The 20137-nt window shown below is 40.2% G+C and overlaps 1 protein-coding gene across 2 annotated transcripts in view; it reads left to right on the top strand.

Moving 5' to 3' along the window:
- Window positions 1-20137, top strand: part of arhgef10la (Rho guanine nucleotide exchange factor (GEF) 10-like a) — a 212532-nt gene that overhangs the window by 117172 nt on the left and 75223 nt on the right. For both annotated transcript variants that reach the window (XM_074665406.1, XM_074665415.1), the window contains one exon: window positions 6084-6205. In XM_074665406.1, the coding sequence (XP_074521507.1) occupies window positions 6084-6205 (122 nt within the window). The remainder of the gene's footprint in view (window positions 1-6083; window positions 6206-20137) is intronic.

Raw genomic sequence — 20137 nt, forward strand, 5'->3', positions numbered from 1 at the left:
CCATCAGGAGTTTGACATGGTTTTCTCATTAGGTTTGTTAGTAAGTTGTATTTATATGCATCAAACATAAAGTGAATGTTGTATGAGGCAGAAAGTGTGGAGTACCATACCTGGAGAACTCTGAATAAACAAATAAAATTCACTGATGAACTGAGGGGTGTATTAGGGAAGTACTCTAGCATATTTTTAAGGAGTTACATCACAGTTTGACAAGTGATGTTAGAACCAAAAGTACCCAAAAACCAAAGTAACTGTGGAGTAACCATCACAAAATGGCAGCGTGAAATGCAAATGTTACGTCCCAAAACTTCGAAAATGAAACAAAACCATGCTTTCTAAACTTGGCATCTTAGGATCTGCGCATTGGTGGTTCAAGTCCTACCTTACAGGTAGATCCTTCAGAGTGTCATGGCAAGGAGAAGTGTCTAACTCACGTGGCTTATTGATAGGGGTACCCCAGGGGTCAGTGCTTAGTCCTGTACTCTTCTCCTTATACACCACCTCACTTGGCGCAGTGATCCGCTCTCACCACTGCTACACTGACGACACTCAGCTTTTCCTGTCTTTTCTGCCAGTCAACACAACTGTCTCGGCTTGGTTATCAGCATTTTTTACTGATATCTCCACATGGATGAAGGAACGCCACCTTCAGCTAAATCTGTCCTCAACTGAGCTCATTGTCCTTCCAGCTTGTCCCTCGGTTCAACCACAGATCAGTGTCCTGCTTGATTTTAATGATCTGGTGCCACAAACTCTGCCAGCAATCTGGGTGTTATGATTGATGACCAGCTGATTTTTAAGGTTCATTTGGCCTTGACTACTTGATCCTGTAGATATGCCCTCTATAACATCAGGAAGATCAGACCTTACCTGACACAACAGGCCACACAGCTTGTGGTACAGGCCTTTGTGATTTTACGCATCAACTACTGCAGCTCCCTCCTGGCAGGCCTCCCTGCGTGAACATTTTAACCTCTGCAGATGATCCAGAATACAGCAGTACGTCTGGTCTTTAACCAGCCCAGAACAGTGCGTGTCATCCCCGCTGTTAATCTCTCTTCACTGGCTTCCAGTGGCAGTCAAAGCTCTTCTTCTGGCTTACAAAATATTGACATGAATCGTTCTTTCCTGCTGGCTCTAAATCTCTAGCCAGACTCTTTTCCTCTGTTGTTCCCAAATAGTGAAATTAATTAACTCACCCTATACATCCGTAGTCATTTTCTACTTTAAGAGATGTCTGAAGGCTCATCTGTTCAGGGAACACCTAAGCGCTTAATCTGACCCTTCCCCTCTTTGTCCTCAGGGGTAGAATGAGTCAGAAGGTCTCAGACCCAGCTCTTAGTGAATTTTCTGCACTAATTACAGAAAATTGTTGTTAAAGGTTGAAGTATATTGTTTCAATAGTCTACATTATTAAAAAAAGAAGAAGCTTGCACTGAATGGCGGCGCCTGCAGCCAAATAACTTGTAGCACTTTGTCGCACTAACTAGGTTTTCCTTCTGTCTAAATTCTTGCTTGTGATGTACGTCCCTTTGGACAAAAGCGTCTGCTAAATGAAATAAATGAAACTGTAGCTCCTACTGTCACATACCCAAGTGCCCTTGAGCAAGATGGGACACTAGATAGATTTGTGAATCCGTCAAAATGAGATTAGCTATTACTGATGGTCCCCTGCTGTGGCGGTTTCTACTATCAGTGTGTGAAAGTGACTCGCAGTGTTTGGCGCTCTGAGTGGTCCATTTACCGTCCTCAGTGGAGGGAAGTAAATAATTTCCTGAGTACTTGTGTAAACTAGACAGTGATCATTATGTCAGGGTATGATTGAAAATAAAAAGCAACCACTGTTTGTTTTTCTGTTCTGCCAGCATGCCTGGGTCTAAACTTTGATGCTCAACTGGTACGAATGTCACTAGCAACAATTGAGCATGGTTTAAAGTCCACAGCCTCCCTGAGTATTGTTGCTGACCATGTCCATCCCTTTATGACCACAGTGTACCCATCTTCTGATGGAGATTTCCAACTGGATAACGCTCCATGTCACAAAGCTCAAATCATCTAAAAGTGGTTTCTTGAACGTGATGATGAGTTCACTGTGCTCCACTGCCCTCCACAGTCCTCAGATCTCAATCCAATAGAGCACCTTTGGGATATGGTGGAACAGGAGATTCTCATCATGGATGTTTAGACAACAAGTCTGCAGCAACTGCGTGATGCTATCATGTCAATATGGAGCAAAATCTGTGAGGAATGTTTCCTGACTCACGAAAACTGTTTGTGTCTCTTAGAGAAGCAGTGCTAAGGTGAAAGGCCTGTGTGTCCTCTTCACTGCTATTTCCCCTTCCAGGTCTAATCTTGTCGTTTGTTTTCTGTAATTTATCATCATTACTTTGTGCAGAAGACTGGAGGTTACAGCTAATTTGTGTTTTCTTACATCCACTTTCCCTCTGTCCTTTTGCGTTTATCCAGACTCTGTGTGTGTCCATCTCTGTGTCTCTGTTTTTATCTGCCTCTCTTTTAATTTGTTTCCAGATTCTTTTTTTTTTCCCTGACTAACAAATTCAGACGGAAAAGTCGGCGCAGCCAAATGGAGCATTACTTATGCTAATTTCATAATTAGCTGCAGAAAGTTGATGATGACTCTGGGGGAAAGGACAGCGCTGCCTCACCTGCAGCAATCTGCCCTCAATTACAGACTTTCAATGAGTGACCTGGCACCTTTTTTGTGTCCTGTTGGAGCTTTCTGAGGGACTCGGCCCTCAGACAACCTAAAAAAACAACAACTTTTGACATTTTAAGATGACTGTTAATACACATCTCTGAATGATAAGTCAATCCCTGCATTATCAGATGTAATAGCTCTTCAAAGATCATCAAAAAAGTGCAGATTTCAGTTCTCTTATGGCCTTTAAAACACAATTTTAAATGCATAATTTGCCTCCTATTGTAGATGTTTTCAAGGTTAGTGAAATATTTGCCCTGCTTAAGAGATCTGAAAAGAAAAGTATGTAAGCTCAAAACAAACAGAGACAAGAACACTGAAAGGCAATGACTAAGGTATGAAAAGATGCACTAATCCAATGCCGTTTATTCTGTCCTTGATCATTCTGCACACTCTGTATGAATATGTTTTTTGTTTGAACAGATTTTTATTCAGATACACAACCAATGCGACAGAGATTTGCTTTCAGCAGAGACGTCACTTTCATGTAAGGTCTCTCATTTACGTAGAATTGAAGGTGAACGTTTTTTTTTATTTCTTTTATGTAAGCTTAAATTTGTAACAATCAAATTCAAGATAAAAAACTTTTTTCTGTGTTAACCTGTGCGTAGTTTGGCCTAACAGGTGATGTATCTGTATGACCATAAGTAATTGCACCAATTTTTGAGGGCTATTTGGCCCTTTGTGCTACCCTTACCCTTTGTGCTCCTTCAATTTTGTGCTTCACAGAACATTTCATTTCAGCGAGACACAAACACATGCATTTAACACATCACAAAAGACTTTCTGAAATGTGAAGAAAATGAAAAGGGTTGATCATGCTTATAGCATACATGACATCGTCATGTCACGTCAGAGCTGTGAATGTATGGACCATGTTTCTCCACAGAACAGTTGGCTGCACACAGGAAATGACTAGGTGAACGAAAACAATGTTGTAAAAGCAGTTAGAGTTATGCATATACTGCAAAATAAATGAAATAAGGAGATGGACAACATGACAGCTCCTGAAAAGCATTTGAAGCCCCCCCTACTGACTGACGGCAGGATAGACCGCTTTCCTGATCATAAACAGTTATGGCTGCATTTGTATTTTGGCAGCTGAGGTACTGCTGAGTATAACTGTTTGTCAAGCTACTTGCAGGGATGCACCACCAAAAAAACACATTTTTTACCTAAAAACATCACATTGATGGATGATGAACAACTCCCAGCCTTGTGTGAAATCAATGAGTGGACAGCATACATCAGAAACTGACAGACGCCACACACACTAACCACTTGATGCTTTTTACTCCATTATTTGTGGACTTTTACAGGCTGTGAAATATCAAGACATAAACTTGTGTCATTAAACCAGAAACCCTCTTAAACCGAAGACAGGTAATGATAAAGGAGACTGTGTTACCTTACTACCATTGACTGTCAGCCTACATTTGTTATATATTTTTATAATAATTGACATAATTTAGCATTTTAATCTAGTCATATGCTGTGTTCAGGGTTGATGTATGTTTATTTGGAAGATAGAAAGATAGCTTCTGTCTCCAGTTTGTGTCTGATGTCTCTCCGACCTTGTGTAAACTTTCACCCAGTCCCCTAGCTCCATGCTCTGATTCAACACACACACTGTGATAGCACAGCTCTCTGAAATCTGACACCAGCTGTCAGTTTAGACAGTGGTGTCAGTCATGTTTGTTGGCCACTCTTGGGTGTTAAGTTGAAATTAACCTCTGTATAGGCGTAACAATGATTGTTATTAAATCGTATTACTGCTGAATATTGGGGCTCATTCTTTTGGGACCAGTGCTGTAAACCTTATCTGTGAACAGAGTAAATGCTGAACTGAGAATTGGAGACTCTTCTTGTGATCTTTGGGAGTTGTTTGACTAAAGAAACAGGTAGATTTTATGACACAAACACTGACATGTTTGGCTAACGTTGGCAGTTAGCACGGTCACTCAACTCCAACACACTGGTTGCTCAGTAACAGTCAGAATGACTGAAGTTGACTCTGAGGTATAGTATCATTTTTGAAAACTAACCATGGAACAATCAGACTCTCTAATGCCGCCAAGAGTTTGAATTAAGAGTTTGTACTCATCTGAGCTAAATACCACTTCCTTTGCCAAAATGCATGTGCAGCTTTGTGATGATGTAGGTTGAAATGGGTCTACAAGTCATGAAGCCTAGAAGCCTCAAAACACGTGGGATAGATATTTTTCATACATGGTTTCAGTCACTATAGCTGTTTCTTGTCATGATCCTTTTTTTTGAGACATTTAATTGGTTGTTAGATGATTAAATTGCCATGATTGACACTTCCATTCCGAGGCTCTGTATATGGGATTAGCAGAATGAAGGTGAAATAGGTCAACCTGAGTGATCTAAATGTGTTTTGGTATGTTAATAACCCAACTTGAGAGTTAACCAAGAGAGCCAACCCTGACTTTGAAAGACTCAAGACATCAGAGCCTGTTGTGGCGATATTTCAGCATCACGTTTGTACTGTGGGTAGCAGAGAAGGGGCGTTGTCTTTCTTTATGTCCTATTGACTGGAGGACATTGGAGTTGTAACTTAGGCGCTTGTTTTTTCATTGGACATCATATCATTTTCTCAATATTGAGTGAGGTTTTGACACACACTTGCTTGATGCAGACCTACAGCAGTGAGAGTAATGCTTGTGGACAGTTTATTTTATGCAAACCACAGACTGAGTGTTTCTTATTCCAAGGTAAACTATGAATATGATCTGAAATCAAATTCCAGCAAGGTATTACATGCCATGCACAATTTAGTATCCGTAAATTGAAATGTATGATGACAAAATTGCATTATGGGAATAGTTTGGCACATTTCCTCGATTCTTTATCAGAGGTCTTGTTTGCAGGGCTCAAGGTACACACACACACACATGCATGCTCGCAAGCATATACGCATTCACGCACGCATTCATGCACGCACCAGGCAAATCCATTATTATAAGTCAAATCCAGCATTTTCCTGCTGAGACTGACTCTCACTGTTGATTAAATGCTGGTTTAATCACCACTGAGACCCTGTGTTGGCGGTGCCTGGCCTCGCCTCCTACAACAGGGACTAAGCCTCTGGCTGATTATCACATCCACATGCTAATAACACCACCCGTGTTATGTACCTGGGGTAGAGAAATGTCTCTCTGATTATGATGCGTGGTTTTGACATAACTTAAAGGAGATTTTCCTGCCTGGCTCAGCTGTGAGGGTGAGAAACATGCTGTCAGTGGGTACAACAACAAAACAAGCTGGTAAACTACCAACAACATGATGTCAGAAGCAAGCCTGCGAGAAGATATAAAAAGAGTTCTTGTGTTTTCTGTTTCAGGAGAGGAGAATTCACCAGGATGGTTATGTGGGGAGGATGAAGGGAAGACGATGGCTCCGTTTTGGTGTCCACTTCTGGCCTGTCACATGCCTGTGTTTGCCACCAAGTCTGCAGAAAGAAAGGTAAATCCACTGCCACTGTTACAAAGCAAATACTGTTAGCAGATTCATGATACATGTCCTGAAAAAAAACCTTGTCTTGTGCAGGTAATACATGTATTATTGTCTAAGATTTGTGGGTAATTTAAGGTAAGGAGTATTAGTGATACATGGCATAAAAACAGCAGCATTTGAGGTTTTTTTTTTTTTTTGACAAAATGATTAGATCCCCTGATAGATCTGACAATACTGACCTTGTTTTGCCTCTGAAGCATTATCATGAAACACACAGATGTTTGCTCTTAGCACTAAAAAAATCAGATGAAGTGAGTACGTTAAGCATGTTTTCTTAAGTAAGGAAAATGAAGTTGGATCTGCAGTAAGGAAATTGGCCCAAATGTGTTTTTAATGTCTCTATTCTATGGAAATTATGTATAATGATGGCTTTGTAGATACTCTATTTATTTGTTTTCTTTCATACTTGAACAGCCAATACAACAAACCATCTAAATCCTTTGAAGTATTCCAATCGTTGTTATTATTTTGGCCACCACTGTCTGTAAAATAACACAGCTGGTTATGAAAGCTAGCTTAATGCCAAATATCAATCATCTTTAAAAAAAAAAAAAAAAAAGGTGCTTTTTTTCTTTTAGATTGAACAAACAGCTTGTCACATTTGTAGGGCAACAAACAACAATGGGTCGACCTAGGTACAAACCAGCTCTAATATTTATTGAACAAAAACCAGAATCTCCCCCAAAAACCCACTGGCTTTGAGACAACAAAGCCACAGGGCAAAAAATACTTGAGTATATGACATGACGCTAATGACATAACTAGGAACAGAAAAAGTGAGAACTACAAAATAAAACGGGAAACACACTGTAGTTTTAGTGTAAACATGAAATCTGTTTCTGTTTATCATAATTTTACTTCACTTGTTAACTACTCTCCATTTTGAATTTGTAGTGTGGTCTTTGGTCATAACCTCCTCCTGAAACCAACTTTTTCTCTAGCTACTCAAAGTAAAAAAAAAAAAGACATTTAGAATCTTATCATTTAATTTTACTCAAACCTAATTAACTGAGGTTGGGTTAAACACAGAAAGCACAGAAAACAACATAAGAAATGGATCACAAAGGACAAGATATAAAAGTTTTGCTCTTGACACAAATTTAAAAGAATATACAAAGCCACAAAAAGCAGATACAAGCATGAGCAAAACAAAAACAAAGGGCCACTCAGGTATTTCTGTGTGTTAAATATGACAAAAATCTTTTCTTACACATATCTCCTAACACTGTCCAGCCCCAACTCCAATAAATAGCAAACTTTGGTCAAGTTAAAAATTGTAGCTAAGTGATGGAAATGTTGCTTGATTTCCATCACTTGAAAGGTTTAAGTCACTTCTTCATCCTGAGCTTCCCATTTCTACTTGTGAGGCGAATGTTTTGGTGCTCTCATCACATATAAACTGGTGGTGTACGTTCTCAGGAAGCAGAGTGCCTCCCTTTGGATCAATCTGTCAAAGTGATTTGACTTCCACTGACGCTAACTTCTCCTCTGAAGCAGCCATTAGCCTACGGAGCGGCTGCAATCTTTATTTAGTCAGAGGAGATCATAGTGCCATTTAACACAGCCGTTTCCCATTCAAGGCAATCAAAGCCCACTTGCATTGCCATAACAGCTAAAAATACATTGTCTCACTGATGATCTCATTCAAAAATACCCACACTGTTAGTATTACAAGGTGACACGAGAGTGTCCACTCAAGATGCTGCCTGAAGAATGTGGATCAATACGAGCTGTTAAGACCTGGAAGCCTCCAATAGATCAAATGGTCAGCCCAGGTGAGAGATAGACTAAAAGGGTTTTAGGAGTCAGTGGAAATGGTATAAAATCAATTTGCAGGGCTGAAGATGATATTTCCCACCACATTTTCTCTTGCTTTAATGTGGTTACAGGTCTAGCTTAGCGAGGTGGGCGATGGGGCGAGCCAAATTACCATGCCCACCAGGGGAGGATGTTATAAAGTGATCATGCAATTATCTTAATGGCTGTGGGACACCCAAGCATAAATCGATGCGCCAACATTAGATTAAGATCTATAAGGGCTAACCCATAGTCTGCTGGCCACAAGCAGACGGAGGAAGATGAGGTGAAACCGCAGCTGGAAGCAAAGAGAGTCTGCTTAGTGACACAACAGGAGCAGACGTCCCAAAAGATCTCTGAGTCTGTAAATGTGTGATACACCTGGCTGGAGACGGAGCAAAGTCAATTAATATATTTTGAGCAGTGTAGACCCTGCAGTCTCTGGAGATCTGCAGATTCTTCCCTCCTCTTCTCACACAAACAAATGAAGCACCTGAGCACGGCGGGAAAGGACACAGCGCCCTTCTGCTTCGAGAACACTTGAAACTCTTTCATTCCTCCATTCAGAGGTTTCTATTCCTGCATTAATGTTTTCTTTACTTTTTTTCCCTCAATGCTTAATTTTTTATCTTTTTGTATGCTGATGCTTAACCATGCCTCCTTGATATTAGTGTTTATATAAGCAGTTCAGCATTCTTTAATTCATTAAAGGGATAGTTCGGTGTTTTTGAAGTGAGGATGTTTGAGGCAGTTTTCAGCAGTAAGGGTTTTACTAATCTTATCCTCTACATTGAGGAATCAGATGGAGTACCTTTATGGCAACTAAGCTATACATCCATGCAGGCGGGTGATTTGTACCATGCTTACTTTCAAAAATTTTGACCCAAATACCTGTGAAAATGACAGCTGAAGAGATGATTTGGACCATTAGTTAGAAGGCACATTAGTCAGAAAATTAGTTAGGCATATTAACTAAATCCAAACTAAATTGTGACTAAAAAGCCTTCTGATTATCTGACTAAAGGGACTTCTGACCGACAGGCTTCTGATTATCTGACTAGAGGGCCTTCTGATTATCTGACCAATAAGACTTCTATTATAGGACTTCTGACTTTCTGACTAATGGGACTTCTGACTGACAGAAATTCATATTTTATACCTAAAGGACTTTCTAATTATCTAAATAAAGGGACTTCTGATTATCTGACCAATGAGACTTCTGATTGAAGTACTTCTGACTTTCTGACTAAAGGTTAGTGGTGCCAGGATGTGCATTTTGAATGTGCAGACCTGTGCTAAAACCTGATCTCCCTTCTGATTGACAGGACTTCTTATTTTCTATCTAAAGGGCCTTCTGATTATCTGACTAACAGACCAACTGATTTTCTAAATAATGGGTCTTCTGATTATCTGGTTAAAGAAACTTCTGACTGACAGTCTTCTGATTTTCTGACTAAAGGGCTTTCTGATTATCTGACCAGTGAGACTTCTAAATGAAGGAATTCTGATTTTCTGACTAAAGGGCCTTCTAATTATTAGAGGTCGACCGATATGGGTTTTTTGGGGGCCGATGCCGATGCTTTCCAAGTTTGGTCAGCCGATGCCGATATGCATAGCCCATTTTTCCAATTTGAAATTCAGGACGATTGTTAAATAAGATTGTTAAATAAATATATATTTATCACATTTTTGTGAAACGCAGCAATTTCTGAACAACTAAAAGAAATCTATTACAAAAAGTTGTGTTCAGTCCTCTGAACATTTATTCAGCTGTCAAAACAATGAAATATTTTGTCTGAGTAAACACACAATGTAACAAGCAGTAGTAAACATTCACACTCTTCTTAAAATGTCAAAAAAGAAATTTAAACTTATTAATATAATTTGAACAAAAGTATGTAATGTATCCAAGTGGTTCCACAAGTTTGAGGTGCTCATCTTTTTTGTGCCTGATCAAAAATTGCGTTTTAAAAGAAAATACGGCCGATGACCGATAGAGACAAATGTCCAAATATCGGCCGGCCGATATATCGGCCGGCCGATATATCAGTCTACCTCTACTAATTATCTGACCAGTGAGACTTCTGATTGAAGGACTTCTAATATCTGACTAAAGGGCTTTTTGATTAGTATACTAAAGGGACTTGTGGTTATGAAAGAGATAAATTGAGAGCACTCTGGCTAACAGACTTACTGATTTTCTAACTAAAGGGCCTTCTAATTTTCTGACTAAAGAGACTTCTGACTGAACCGAATTCTGGTTATCTGACTAAAGGGCCCTCTGGTTATCTGACTAACAGGCCTCCTTGTTTTCTAACTAAAGGGCCTTTGATTTCTGACGAATGGGACTTCTGATTTTCTGACTATCGATCTGACTTGTGGGTCATCTGACTATCTGGCCTTCTGGCCTTCACGACCGGCAGATCGTGTTTTTAGCACAGTTCTGCTGTTACAAAATGCACATTTTGGCACCACGTATCTGTTGCTTTAAAGTGACAGTGTAACAGCTCTGTGTGCACAAAAACAAGCTTTTTAAGAATAAACGGAGAACTAGAACAGTGTATGGTGCTTAGAGTGCTGGGGGATGAATAGTTTGTTGTGGCACTCTTTGGGGTGGGTCCTTCCATCTTGGAAGTGATGGACAAGTTTCACACAACAGGGCATGACCTCAGCCATCCAATCCACCAAACAACACTGAAACAAGCCTCTATGGTAGATAAAGCTGTTTGGCATTAGCAGAGAGGATTTGGCAAATTTTTCACAGGTGCAACCCACATACTCAGCTCTGCTGCTCATCTCATGTAGACATGTTCTTTACAAATGTGGCACCATTTTAAAGGGAAATAAGACTTCTCTCTTTTAAAAATAAATTCTGGTGGATGATGTGAAGTAAGATTTCTTGTTTCAGCAGAAACCAATCACCAGAACACACTCAGAAACATAAATATTTTTCATCACTTGGGAGTAAAATTAATGAACATTTCATCACTAAAAGCTAAATATTGCCTTGCATCTCATATCCGTGTTACAGCCTGTTTTCCCTCAAAGTTTCTTTTCTTTTTGCTTAAATTAGTTAAAATATTTCCAAATCAACCTGGGAAAGTTCAGCTTTTAACATCAGAAGGAAAGAAAAACTGCAAACCAAAAGAAGAGAGGATGTGAGAAAAAACTTAGAAGGTCATGTTATACTCTCAATCTTTCAGTTTCCTAAGCTATAAAGAGTCTGACATTATCTCTTTAGTGTTCTCTGTTCACTTTTTGTAAAGAGCTTGTATGTCCTCTGAATGACTAATACTTCTCAAAGTTCAAAGGTTACATTAAAAAACGCAAACAAAACTGTCCAAAAGAGCAGAATGCCAGGAAAATAAGATGTATTAATCTCTTTTGTTACCCTACAAAGTCTGACCTTTGCAAGTTGAATGTAGTCCGTCCACTTAGTCCAAAGAGCAGGAGCATTTTCATATGAATTGTGCTGCAAAAAGAAACTCAAGGCTAATGCAAGATCGCTGAAAGGGAGGCATTTCTGCTTGCATTCCTGCATAATCAGTTTATGGCTTTATGTATGCTATCCTGCCTTTATCTATGTGCATATGTTGCATCCCTGTAGTTTTGGGGCTTCGTGCTACAGCTGTGCACATGACAGGAGCAGGTATGTGGTAGGTATGGAGGGCTGGGTATCAAAGTGCCGAGGAGGTAAGCAGTAGCATTTATTTGACTAAAGAGAAGGTAGCATTAAACGGAGTGACTTTAAGTCCTTCATGCAGAGCAGACTGTGATTAGGGGCTTAACTCAGCAGCAGCCCCCCCTTCTCCCTCCCTGTGTCTCCATCTTTGCCTCAGCTCCTGCCTCTGGGACACAAACGCCTCTCTGTGCCAGAGCTCAGCAGCATCTCTTTCTCCAGCTCTTGCAGCTTCTCTTGGCAGTCTGAGTTACAGCGAAGTAGAGAAGGATGAAGAAAAGGAGGAAAAAAGAAGGCCCAGATAAAGGAGATATGGCCGAGGGGTCCAGAGCCATTTCCTACAGAAAACAAAGTTCTAAAGCAGCGTAGCATGAACAACATGCGCAGGTCACCTAAGGGAGCTCAACCCACGTCTGCCTGCGTGCTGCCCTGTGCATCCCGGTCCACTCGGCGGGAGCCGGAGAGGGCTACTGGGTGAACTCGTTAGGCACCGGAGATAAACCTTATCACGAGTGTGCTGAGTGAGAACAGCAGGGCAGACTGAGTGCTCTCAATTTATCTCTTTCATTTTCTCCCTCTCTCGCCTGCTCCTGCTCACACACACACACACACACACACACACACACACACACACACACACACACACACACACACACACACACACACACACACACACACACACACACATACACACATACACACATACACACATACACACATTCACACACAAAGTCAGGCGCTATCTTGGTTAATAGACAAACCACATTCTGATGGTCTTTGTTGTTTAGGGAGTCAGCTCACGCTCCGTTTCGGTGCCCTCTCTGCCATTTTGAAAGATGAAACAGAGTAGTTTTGGCAGTGGGCCCAAAGGGAGGCTGTGAGGTAGTGGGGTTAAGGGATTTATACAAGATACTGTAACAGAAAGGGTAACAGCTGAACCAGATTCATATGCAGGAGAATCAACTGTTAAACGGAACCATTAACATCATTTTCTGCACAAGTAGCGTAGTGGTGGCTGACGTCTACTGTAACAGCATGGATTCTTTCACTTAAGAAAGATGATAAATTTAACAGAGAAACTAAATCTGAAATGTTTGACATTATGCCACTAAAGAAGCTTTCAGTATTCTCATGCTAGCTTTCATGGCTTGGCTTAAAAGAAGGGACTCGTCTGCATTAATGGAATGAAATCACTTTCTGAAATTAGACCATTTTGGTTTGAGACAGAATGTTAGAAGTAATTTGACAAGAAATAAAGACATCCAAAAGCTGGGGTTTAGGCACAAATAAATTTGAGTATTTTTAGTTTTTAAATAATCTGCCAGTAAAGTTGGGAAATCCAATGAATATGCACTGATGCCTTTATACTGTTAATGGACAAGTCAATGAGATTAGACCAAAACAGGCCACGTCTTTATGTGAACAATACCCAATGTTTGCTGCTCATGTGCAAGGATCGTATGGACATTGTGAGTTCAAACGTGCAGGTCTTAAGGTGGACAGGGAAGACAACCAATAAGTCATTATCAATGACATTATTAGTCATTATTAGAGGAAATTAGGTCTGATACTGATTTCACTACAGGTTCTGGAGAGTTGTTAAAGGCTTGAGGATCTAGAGATTTTGGAGACCAAAGGAATTGAGGTGTTATTTTCAGCAATGGCTTGAAAGTTATTTGGCAAGTTGCAGGTGAAAACTCTGCTCTACTTGGTGTTTTTGTTGGATCAATTAGAGCAATAAAGGAGCTTTCAAACTGAAAAGTCCAGGAACTTTCAGTTCTTGTGAAACATGAACAACATGGTAGCTCTGGCTCATTTTTTGTCTGTGTCTCTGCTACAGGGCAAAAGACCCAGGTAGGTTATGCCAAACCAGACAATGACAGAAAAAAAAAAAAATCTCAATACAATTCCAGACCAGTGGAGTGTAGTAAAACAACAACAAACCAACCATTAAGCAAAAATAACACATTGAAAGTCTACAGACGCTCTTTAAACCACAACACGGGGAGCCGACAGACACAATCACATTATCAGGCTCAAAGTAGACCATTGCTTGGGAAAATGGTTCCTAACCTTTTCCATGACCTACTCAAAAGTCTCAATTTTTTTTTGCAGCCCACTGCCAACCCCATACACATGGAGGTCATATCATGCATTTTCAGAGGAAAAAGGGGAAAATCATTGTATTTTGAAAATAACTTGGTGGCCCACTTGCAATACCTTTGTGGCCTACAGGTTGGGAATCACTGGTTTAGAATAAAGGAATTAAACCAAGTCAGTCACGGTTGGGTTTCATCCTATTGTGGACGGAGGGAGGGGGGAATAAAAACACTGTGGACGCTCCTCCAATCAGCAGTGTTCAGTTTCCAGGCCCCTAAAGTTCCTTGACATCTAGAAAGAAGGGCTGTTTCAGGGGTAAATTAATTAGCCCAGAACTATATTTAGACCTTAATGTCGCAATCCACAGGAGCATAAACAAGAGGAGAACCCAGCTGCAGATTGAAAGGAAAACATTTATGAAACCAAACTCAAAATCCCCAAATCTCAAAATTAAAAACTCAACAAAATCCAAAACAAAAAGCTCTAGAAAACTTATAGAAGAAACAAAGAGGATGTGACTAGGTGTGCACCGATCACAATTTTCTGGCTAATCACCGATCTTTAAAAAGCCTGACCTGCTGATACTGATTTTATTTTTTGTATTATTTGTAACTGACAGCATACACCTTCAATGTTCCAATCTTATTTTATTTAAAACCACTGAACAATCCCTGAGAAACAATAAAATCTTTTTCCTGAGTTTTAGGTTTCAGAGCAAAAAGCAACAATGGCTGGCTGTCAGACCTCCCCTGTTGTATAGATCAGTTTCACATGTAAGAATGGGCCAATCACAGATCACCCAAAATTAAGGAAATCAACACTGATCGATTGGTGCATGTCTAGATGCGACACCAGAGACCAGAGAAACATGTGAGGCGACAGCAGACAATGAACTGACACAGAAGTCAGGAAACACAGAGACCAAGGCTATGTCCACGTGTGGCCAGGTATTTTGTCCCCCATGTTTTTTTTTTAAATACTTTCATCCACACGCAGTGGGCAAATCTGCTGATAAGTGCGGCCCGAGGCATGCCAAACCCCTCATGGACAGTGTTTTTCAGACGTAAATCCTGTGCCAGCCAATCAGAATGAGCCCCCGTCATTCAACTGTGACGTTTGAGAACCAAAAACTCTGTTTACCGGCGTCTACACGAAACCATGAATCCAGAGTTTTCTGAAATCTTCACTTTGGCCGGAGTTTCCAGGAAACATTGTTTTTAGTGACGTAAAGCTGCAGTTTCATGTGGATGACAGGCCAAAAGGTATAAAATATATCAGTTTCCCAGATACTAGACTACATGTGGACATGGCGTAAGAATAGAAATAACATAAAGACCTATACATGGCAAGAACCACAAGGAACAAAAACTTAAGACAAAAACAGAAAACACAGAACAAAAACTAAAGACAAAAACAGGAAACACAGAACAAGAATCACAAAGAATAACCAAGAAACTCAAGATTTACAAGACAATCCAAAACCTTGAAAAACACAAGCACAACTGAAAAACCAAACCATGACGCTTAGTTCCTCAGGATGAAAAGCACCTATTGATTGTTAATAATTTCCCCACCAATAAGACAGACTTTAAATCAGGTTTAACTTTTGACTTGCAGACCTTCATTGTGATGCCATTCAGCAAAATCCAGCTTTATAAATAGCTAATCCAATACGACTTGTAAATTTTTTTTGAGCTGCTTGTTCAGTATTTGTGACCCAAATGATGGAGATCATTTATGTAGAGTGTGTGTGAAAAAAGCTTTACAGGATGTCTGTTCAGCAAGCTAAGAAAAAGTGTCATTTGATGGCCTGACTGTGCTGGGAACAGTGCAGCTTAAATAACTAGCTGTCTTAATCTGTGACACATATTTTCTTGAGCACTGTATTTCTGTGTAAGCACTCATTCAGCAAAGCTCTGGAGGAGATCAATGCCTGCTTCTTGTCCTGATATAAACACTCTTAAAGACCCACACGTGCTCACTGTATGTGCAGTATTTTACAGTGAGGCGACAGGAATCCCTTGGCTGCACAATGATTTACAAACACTTCATATCTCCGTGCAGTTGGAAAGCACCTCTTCCTCTGCAGCTCTAAATAGGTCTTAAAGATCCGAGGCTACAAAGACTTTCGAAATAGTACAGGGACATGTTTCCAGACTCCATTTATGAGGCATTAGGCTGGGAAAGGGGCTGAGTATAGCTGCTATGCCAGAACTCTTATAATACCTTGGGGGATTTCATCATGTATGCTTTGAAGTGCGGGATGACAAACTGGAAAAGGGTTCGGGCTGCATCAGGGTTAGCTTCCTTTTCTCTTTCTGTGAGAGGATTAGCTTCTATGTCTCAGCTCAGAAAAAGTGCAAAGCCTGGCCACACATCAGCCCTAACACACTCTGCTAGTTTACATAGATCACACAGATCACCATTATTATTTATTTATGTTCCCTTGTCTGCCTTTTCCTGCCATGAGAGTGGGTGTGATTCAGTCTGGAAAAGCCATTAAACATGTTCCAGGTCATTCCCGTCTTTGTCATCTACTGAAATCATACTGTACGTGGTCATCCGGGTTCGCCGCTTGTTTACCGGACGAGCCGGTGCTTTCAGGGTCAGGTTGTCCGTGTCCCTCGCATTCACTGTGTCATCCATCTTCCTTCCCTGATGGAGTGATAAGAGAGCTGCACTGTTCATCCAGGCAGCCACATGAAAGCGACTGCATGTACAGAAAATTATCTTGTTGAGCTGCGTGCCTGGCAGCTGCAAATACAGTGTTCACGGCAATGTTCGTATTATCTGGTGGGTGACTTTGCAAGCGTAATGACTCAAAGCTCTCACAGGAAAGATGAAGGAGGGGGCAAAATGTGAGGTCTGTGTATCTCAGTGTGTGCTCGATTATGAAATATGGATTAAAAAAGAGAAGGGCAGTGCGAGAAGGTGGCCTTTCCCTGTTGCAATGCCTTTCCGATGATTTATGTCCTCTCCCCCCTCTGGTCTGTTTTTTATTCTAATTTCTTTTTGTCAGTAAAGTCATCAAGTTGACACCCAGAACAATTCCTCTTCCTCTGTTTTTCTTGAAGGTCGTTTGCTACCCTGCAGAGTTGCACCTCTCTGATTTGTCGTGAATAGATGCCACCGCCTGGATTAAAAGCTCTTTCTAAACCACCACAGATCTGCTGGGGCGTAGCGGCTCTCTCTTTCCTTACACTGCAGCAATATCCTTCCTGCAAACATTAAAGCACAAACAGTGGTATCCACGTGTTTTTATGAGTGTTTGGAGAGATCACACCTTTGTCTCTTAGATCTTCAGCGTCACCGTCTGTGCCTGTGTCTTTGAAGGTAGTTTGTAACTCTCAGAAATCATGACCACAAATGTTGACTGAGGGATGTTGTTTAGCCCAATCATTTTCACAAATCATCCTCTGGTTTTTGCCAGTTATTTTAATAACTTTATTTGTATAGCATCTTCTAAAACAAGGGTTTACTAAGTGCTTTTGCAGGAGACAAAAAAGAAAAGCATAAACGCAAACAATAAAATAATCCAAATATTTTAAAAGCCCAACAGAAGAAAAGACCAGGAACAACAAAAAAATCTTACCATGATTAACTCAGACAGCGTTTGACCCCCAAGTAAGACAAGAAAAATCAAGACAAAGAGAACAAAACTGAAATAACAATGATTGAAAAGAAAGAGAAAATAGGATAAACACACTACAAACTATTTTAACAATGAAAAAAAGAAGTTGACCTGAGGAAGAAGCAAACAGTTGAGTCAGTCAAAGCCATGAATACAAAGATCTAAAAGAGGGTTTAAGGAATTATGAGATAAGAACAGAGGAAGTTGATGCTGTCTAGTTGAAGCTAAAAGTTGTTGATAAGCCACAATGAACATCAACTGGTGGCGAGTGGGACAAGTCCAGCCAGTCCCCACAATACTGGTTTGTTTGGACTGTCTGCCTCAATCGAAAATAACCACAAACCAGTGCATGCAGAGTTGCATTTGTTGCTCTCTTGTTCGGTTAAAGTTGGGTTAATAACCTTCCCTTGGGGGTATTTAGATTTCAAAGTAGGAATGTCTCTGGCTGAAGGACCTCTGACTGTTCAGGATAGGACTACTTGAAGCTTGCATGCGTTTTGTTCTGCCCATAGACTGTAAACAAAAATGGATGTCTGCTTGCTCGGCTCGAAGTGAGGTCTCCACAAAAACTGCTCCCCCTGGTGGCTGGCTGCAGTATAGGTTAAAAAATACAGCTTTCCAGCCATTCCAGATGGGCTGGAATACACCTCGTAGATATGTTCCTCACATCTGATTGTTGTGGTGATTTGAAGATATCATTTGTCTGCTTTGTGTTCAAGTCCTCTTTTTTCTGAAAAGTTTCCTTTTCATTAGTTATATGAGGTTAAAAACAAGGTTTTACGTAACGTTTAACAATGATTGACAGATGCCGTTCTTGTGTATGTTTTTCGGGGATTGTAAAATATGTCGGGAGGGAGAGTCAGAAAGTGATTAGACTCTCGAAAGAAAAAAAAGATATTATTTTTGTCACCCAGCTCCACTCAGATTCTCCCAGAATCCTTCATCGCCTCTACTGCTCAGACTTTGGCTGCAAACTGCTACAATGGTGGTGCCGGTGACTGGGGGTATTTTGGCTTTAAAACCGTACAATGGTAAATGGTGGAACCATGCTGTCCACTCTATATACAGTCTATGGTTGTGCCCCCTGGCACTTTAGATTTATACTGTAGCGTCCCAAAAAAGAGACTTTGACACTTACTGTGGGTAGCAACTGACGCCAAAATTTACAAACTTAGCTATGGCTGAACGATTTTGGAAAACAATCTCATCGCGATTTTTTGTACCAATATTGCAATTGCAATTAGGCATGTGATTTAGGCATTCTTGGGGGGGGGGGGTGTATCTTCCGCATTATTGACTCAACACAAGCAATAAATCATTGTACAATATGACCAACACAACAAAGGATACTGATAACATATAAACAATTCTTTCCTGCATATTGACTTTGGAAGGTTTTAAGAAAGAACATACAAGTTACTATATTCCCCCTAGGTCTGTGTACATAAAACTTTTTATTTGTTTATTTATTTATTCTTTATTTTATTTTAATTGCAGCCTTTGCAATTTGAAAATTGCATTATTTTACATTGTGATATTAGTTTTAATTCAATTAATTGTCCAGCCCTACTCTGAAGCTTCCAGATGATATTGGCAAAGCCTCATGAAAACACACAAACACACTCCTCGATCCCACATGAACCTGACATGAACACATTACCCTCAACCAATCAGTGAACCCTGTCACTGCAGAGAACCACAGGCATTGGCTGCTTAACTGTCCATTGCAACTGTAATCCATTCACTTGAGTACTGTACATCTTGGTGCACACAGTGACTCATCACACAATAAAACACACCAACCCACTCTGTCCGACACATTACTTATCAGTCCAGTCTTCATTTTACATGCAATTTTCTGCTTTGACTTTCTGCTTAAGGCTCTTTGTCAGCATTTCCTAAACTTTGAGAATGTTGAAAAGGCCTTTCTCTTACTGGTGATCTCCACAACCTACAACACTGCATCTGAAGGTGGTGGCAGTCTGGCAGCCTCAAAAAAAAAAAAAAAAAAAAAAACTGAAAATATTGCAGTGGCTAACTGCAGTACAGGTAACATCAGTCTGTGAACACTGACAAATACTGAACAATAACATAAATTTGGAGTGAAATTAAACATATCAAATAATAGTGTATCACTTGGGATACAATATGAATTTAACTTCTTTCACAAGGGCATCTGGCCGTCAGTGTCTGCCAAAAAAATGTGGCCCTTGGACAAATTTAGTTTAATGACTCCAGACAAATAATTTCAACCAGAGTACTGATTTTCTCCTTTTTTGTTCAGCTTCTAAAATGTTGTTCAGAACATTGTTTTTTTTTCAGTTTCTGGCACCCGAAGTACTTGGTTTGTGCATTAACATAATGACATCATGTTTTGTGCAGAATAGAGCTCCTTGTCATTTACTGTTATCCTCCTCAGGATTTCTATACTTATTGTTTTGATCTTTTTTAATTACAGGAAAAAACAAACAACACAACTCAGACACTAAAAACTCCAAGTGTTTCATGCTAAAGGCTAGCATTCAACACCTGTGGTGATGTAGGTAGCAGAGGTAACATCAGATCAATTAAAAGTTTCAGTTCTGTGAGGATTTAAAGATTTAATTTCAAGGCCATATTGCCCAGCCCAGCACCATCCTGATGGCCGAGTTACATGAAACAGAACCAAATTCAT

This window comes from Halichoeres trimaculatus, unplaced genomic scaffold (assembly GCF_033239565.1).
Source record: "Halichoeres trimaculatus isolate MK-OKI-2021-1 unplaced genomic scaffold, fHalTri1.1 fHalTri1_scaffold_1, whole genome shotgun sequence".
NCBI classification, from domain to species: domain Eukaryota; kingdom Metazoa; phylum Chordata; class Actinopteri; order Labriformes; family Labridae; genus Halichoeres; species Halichoeres trimaculatus.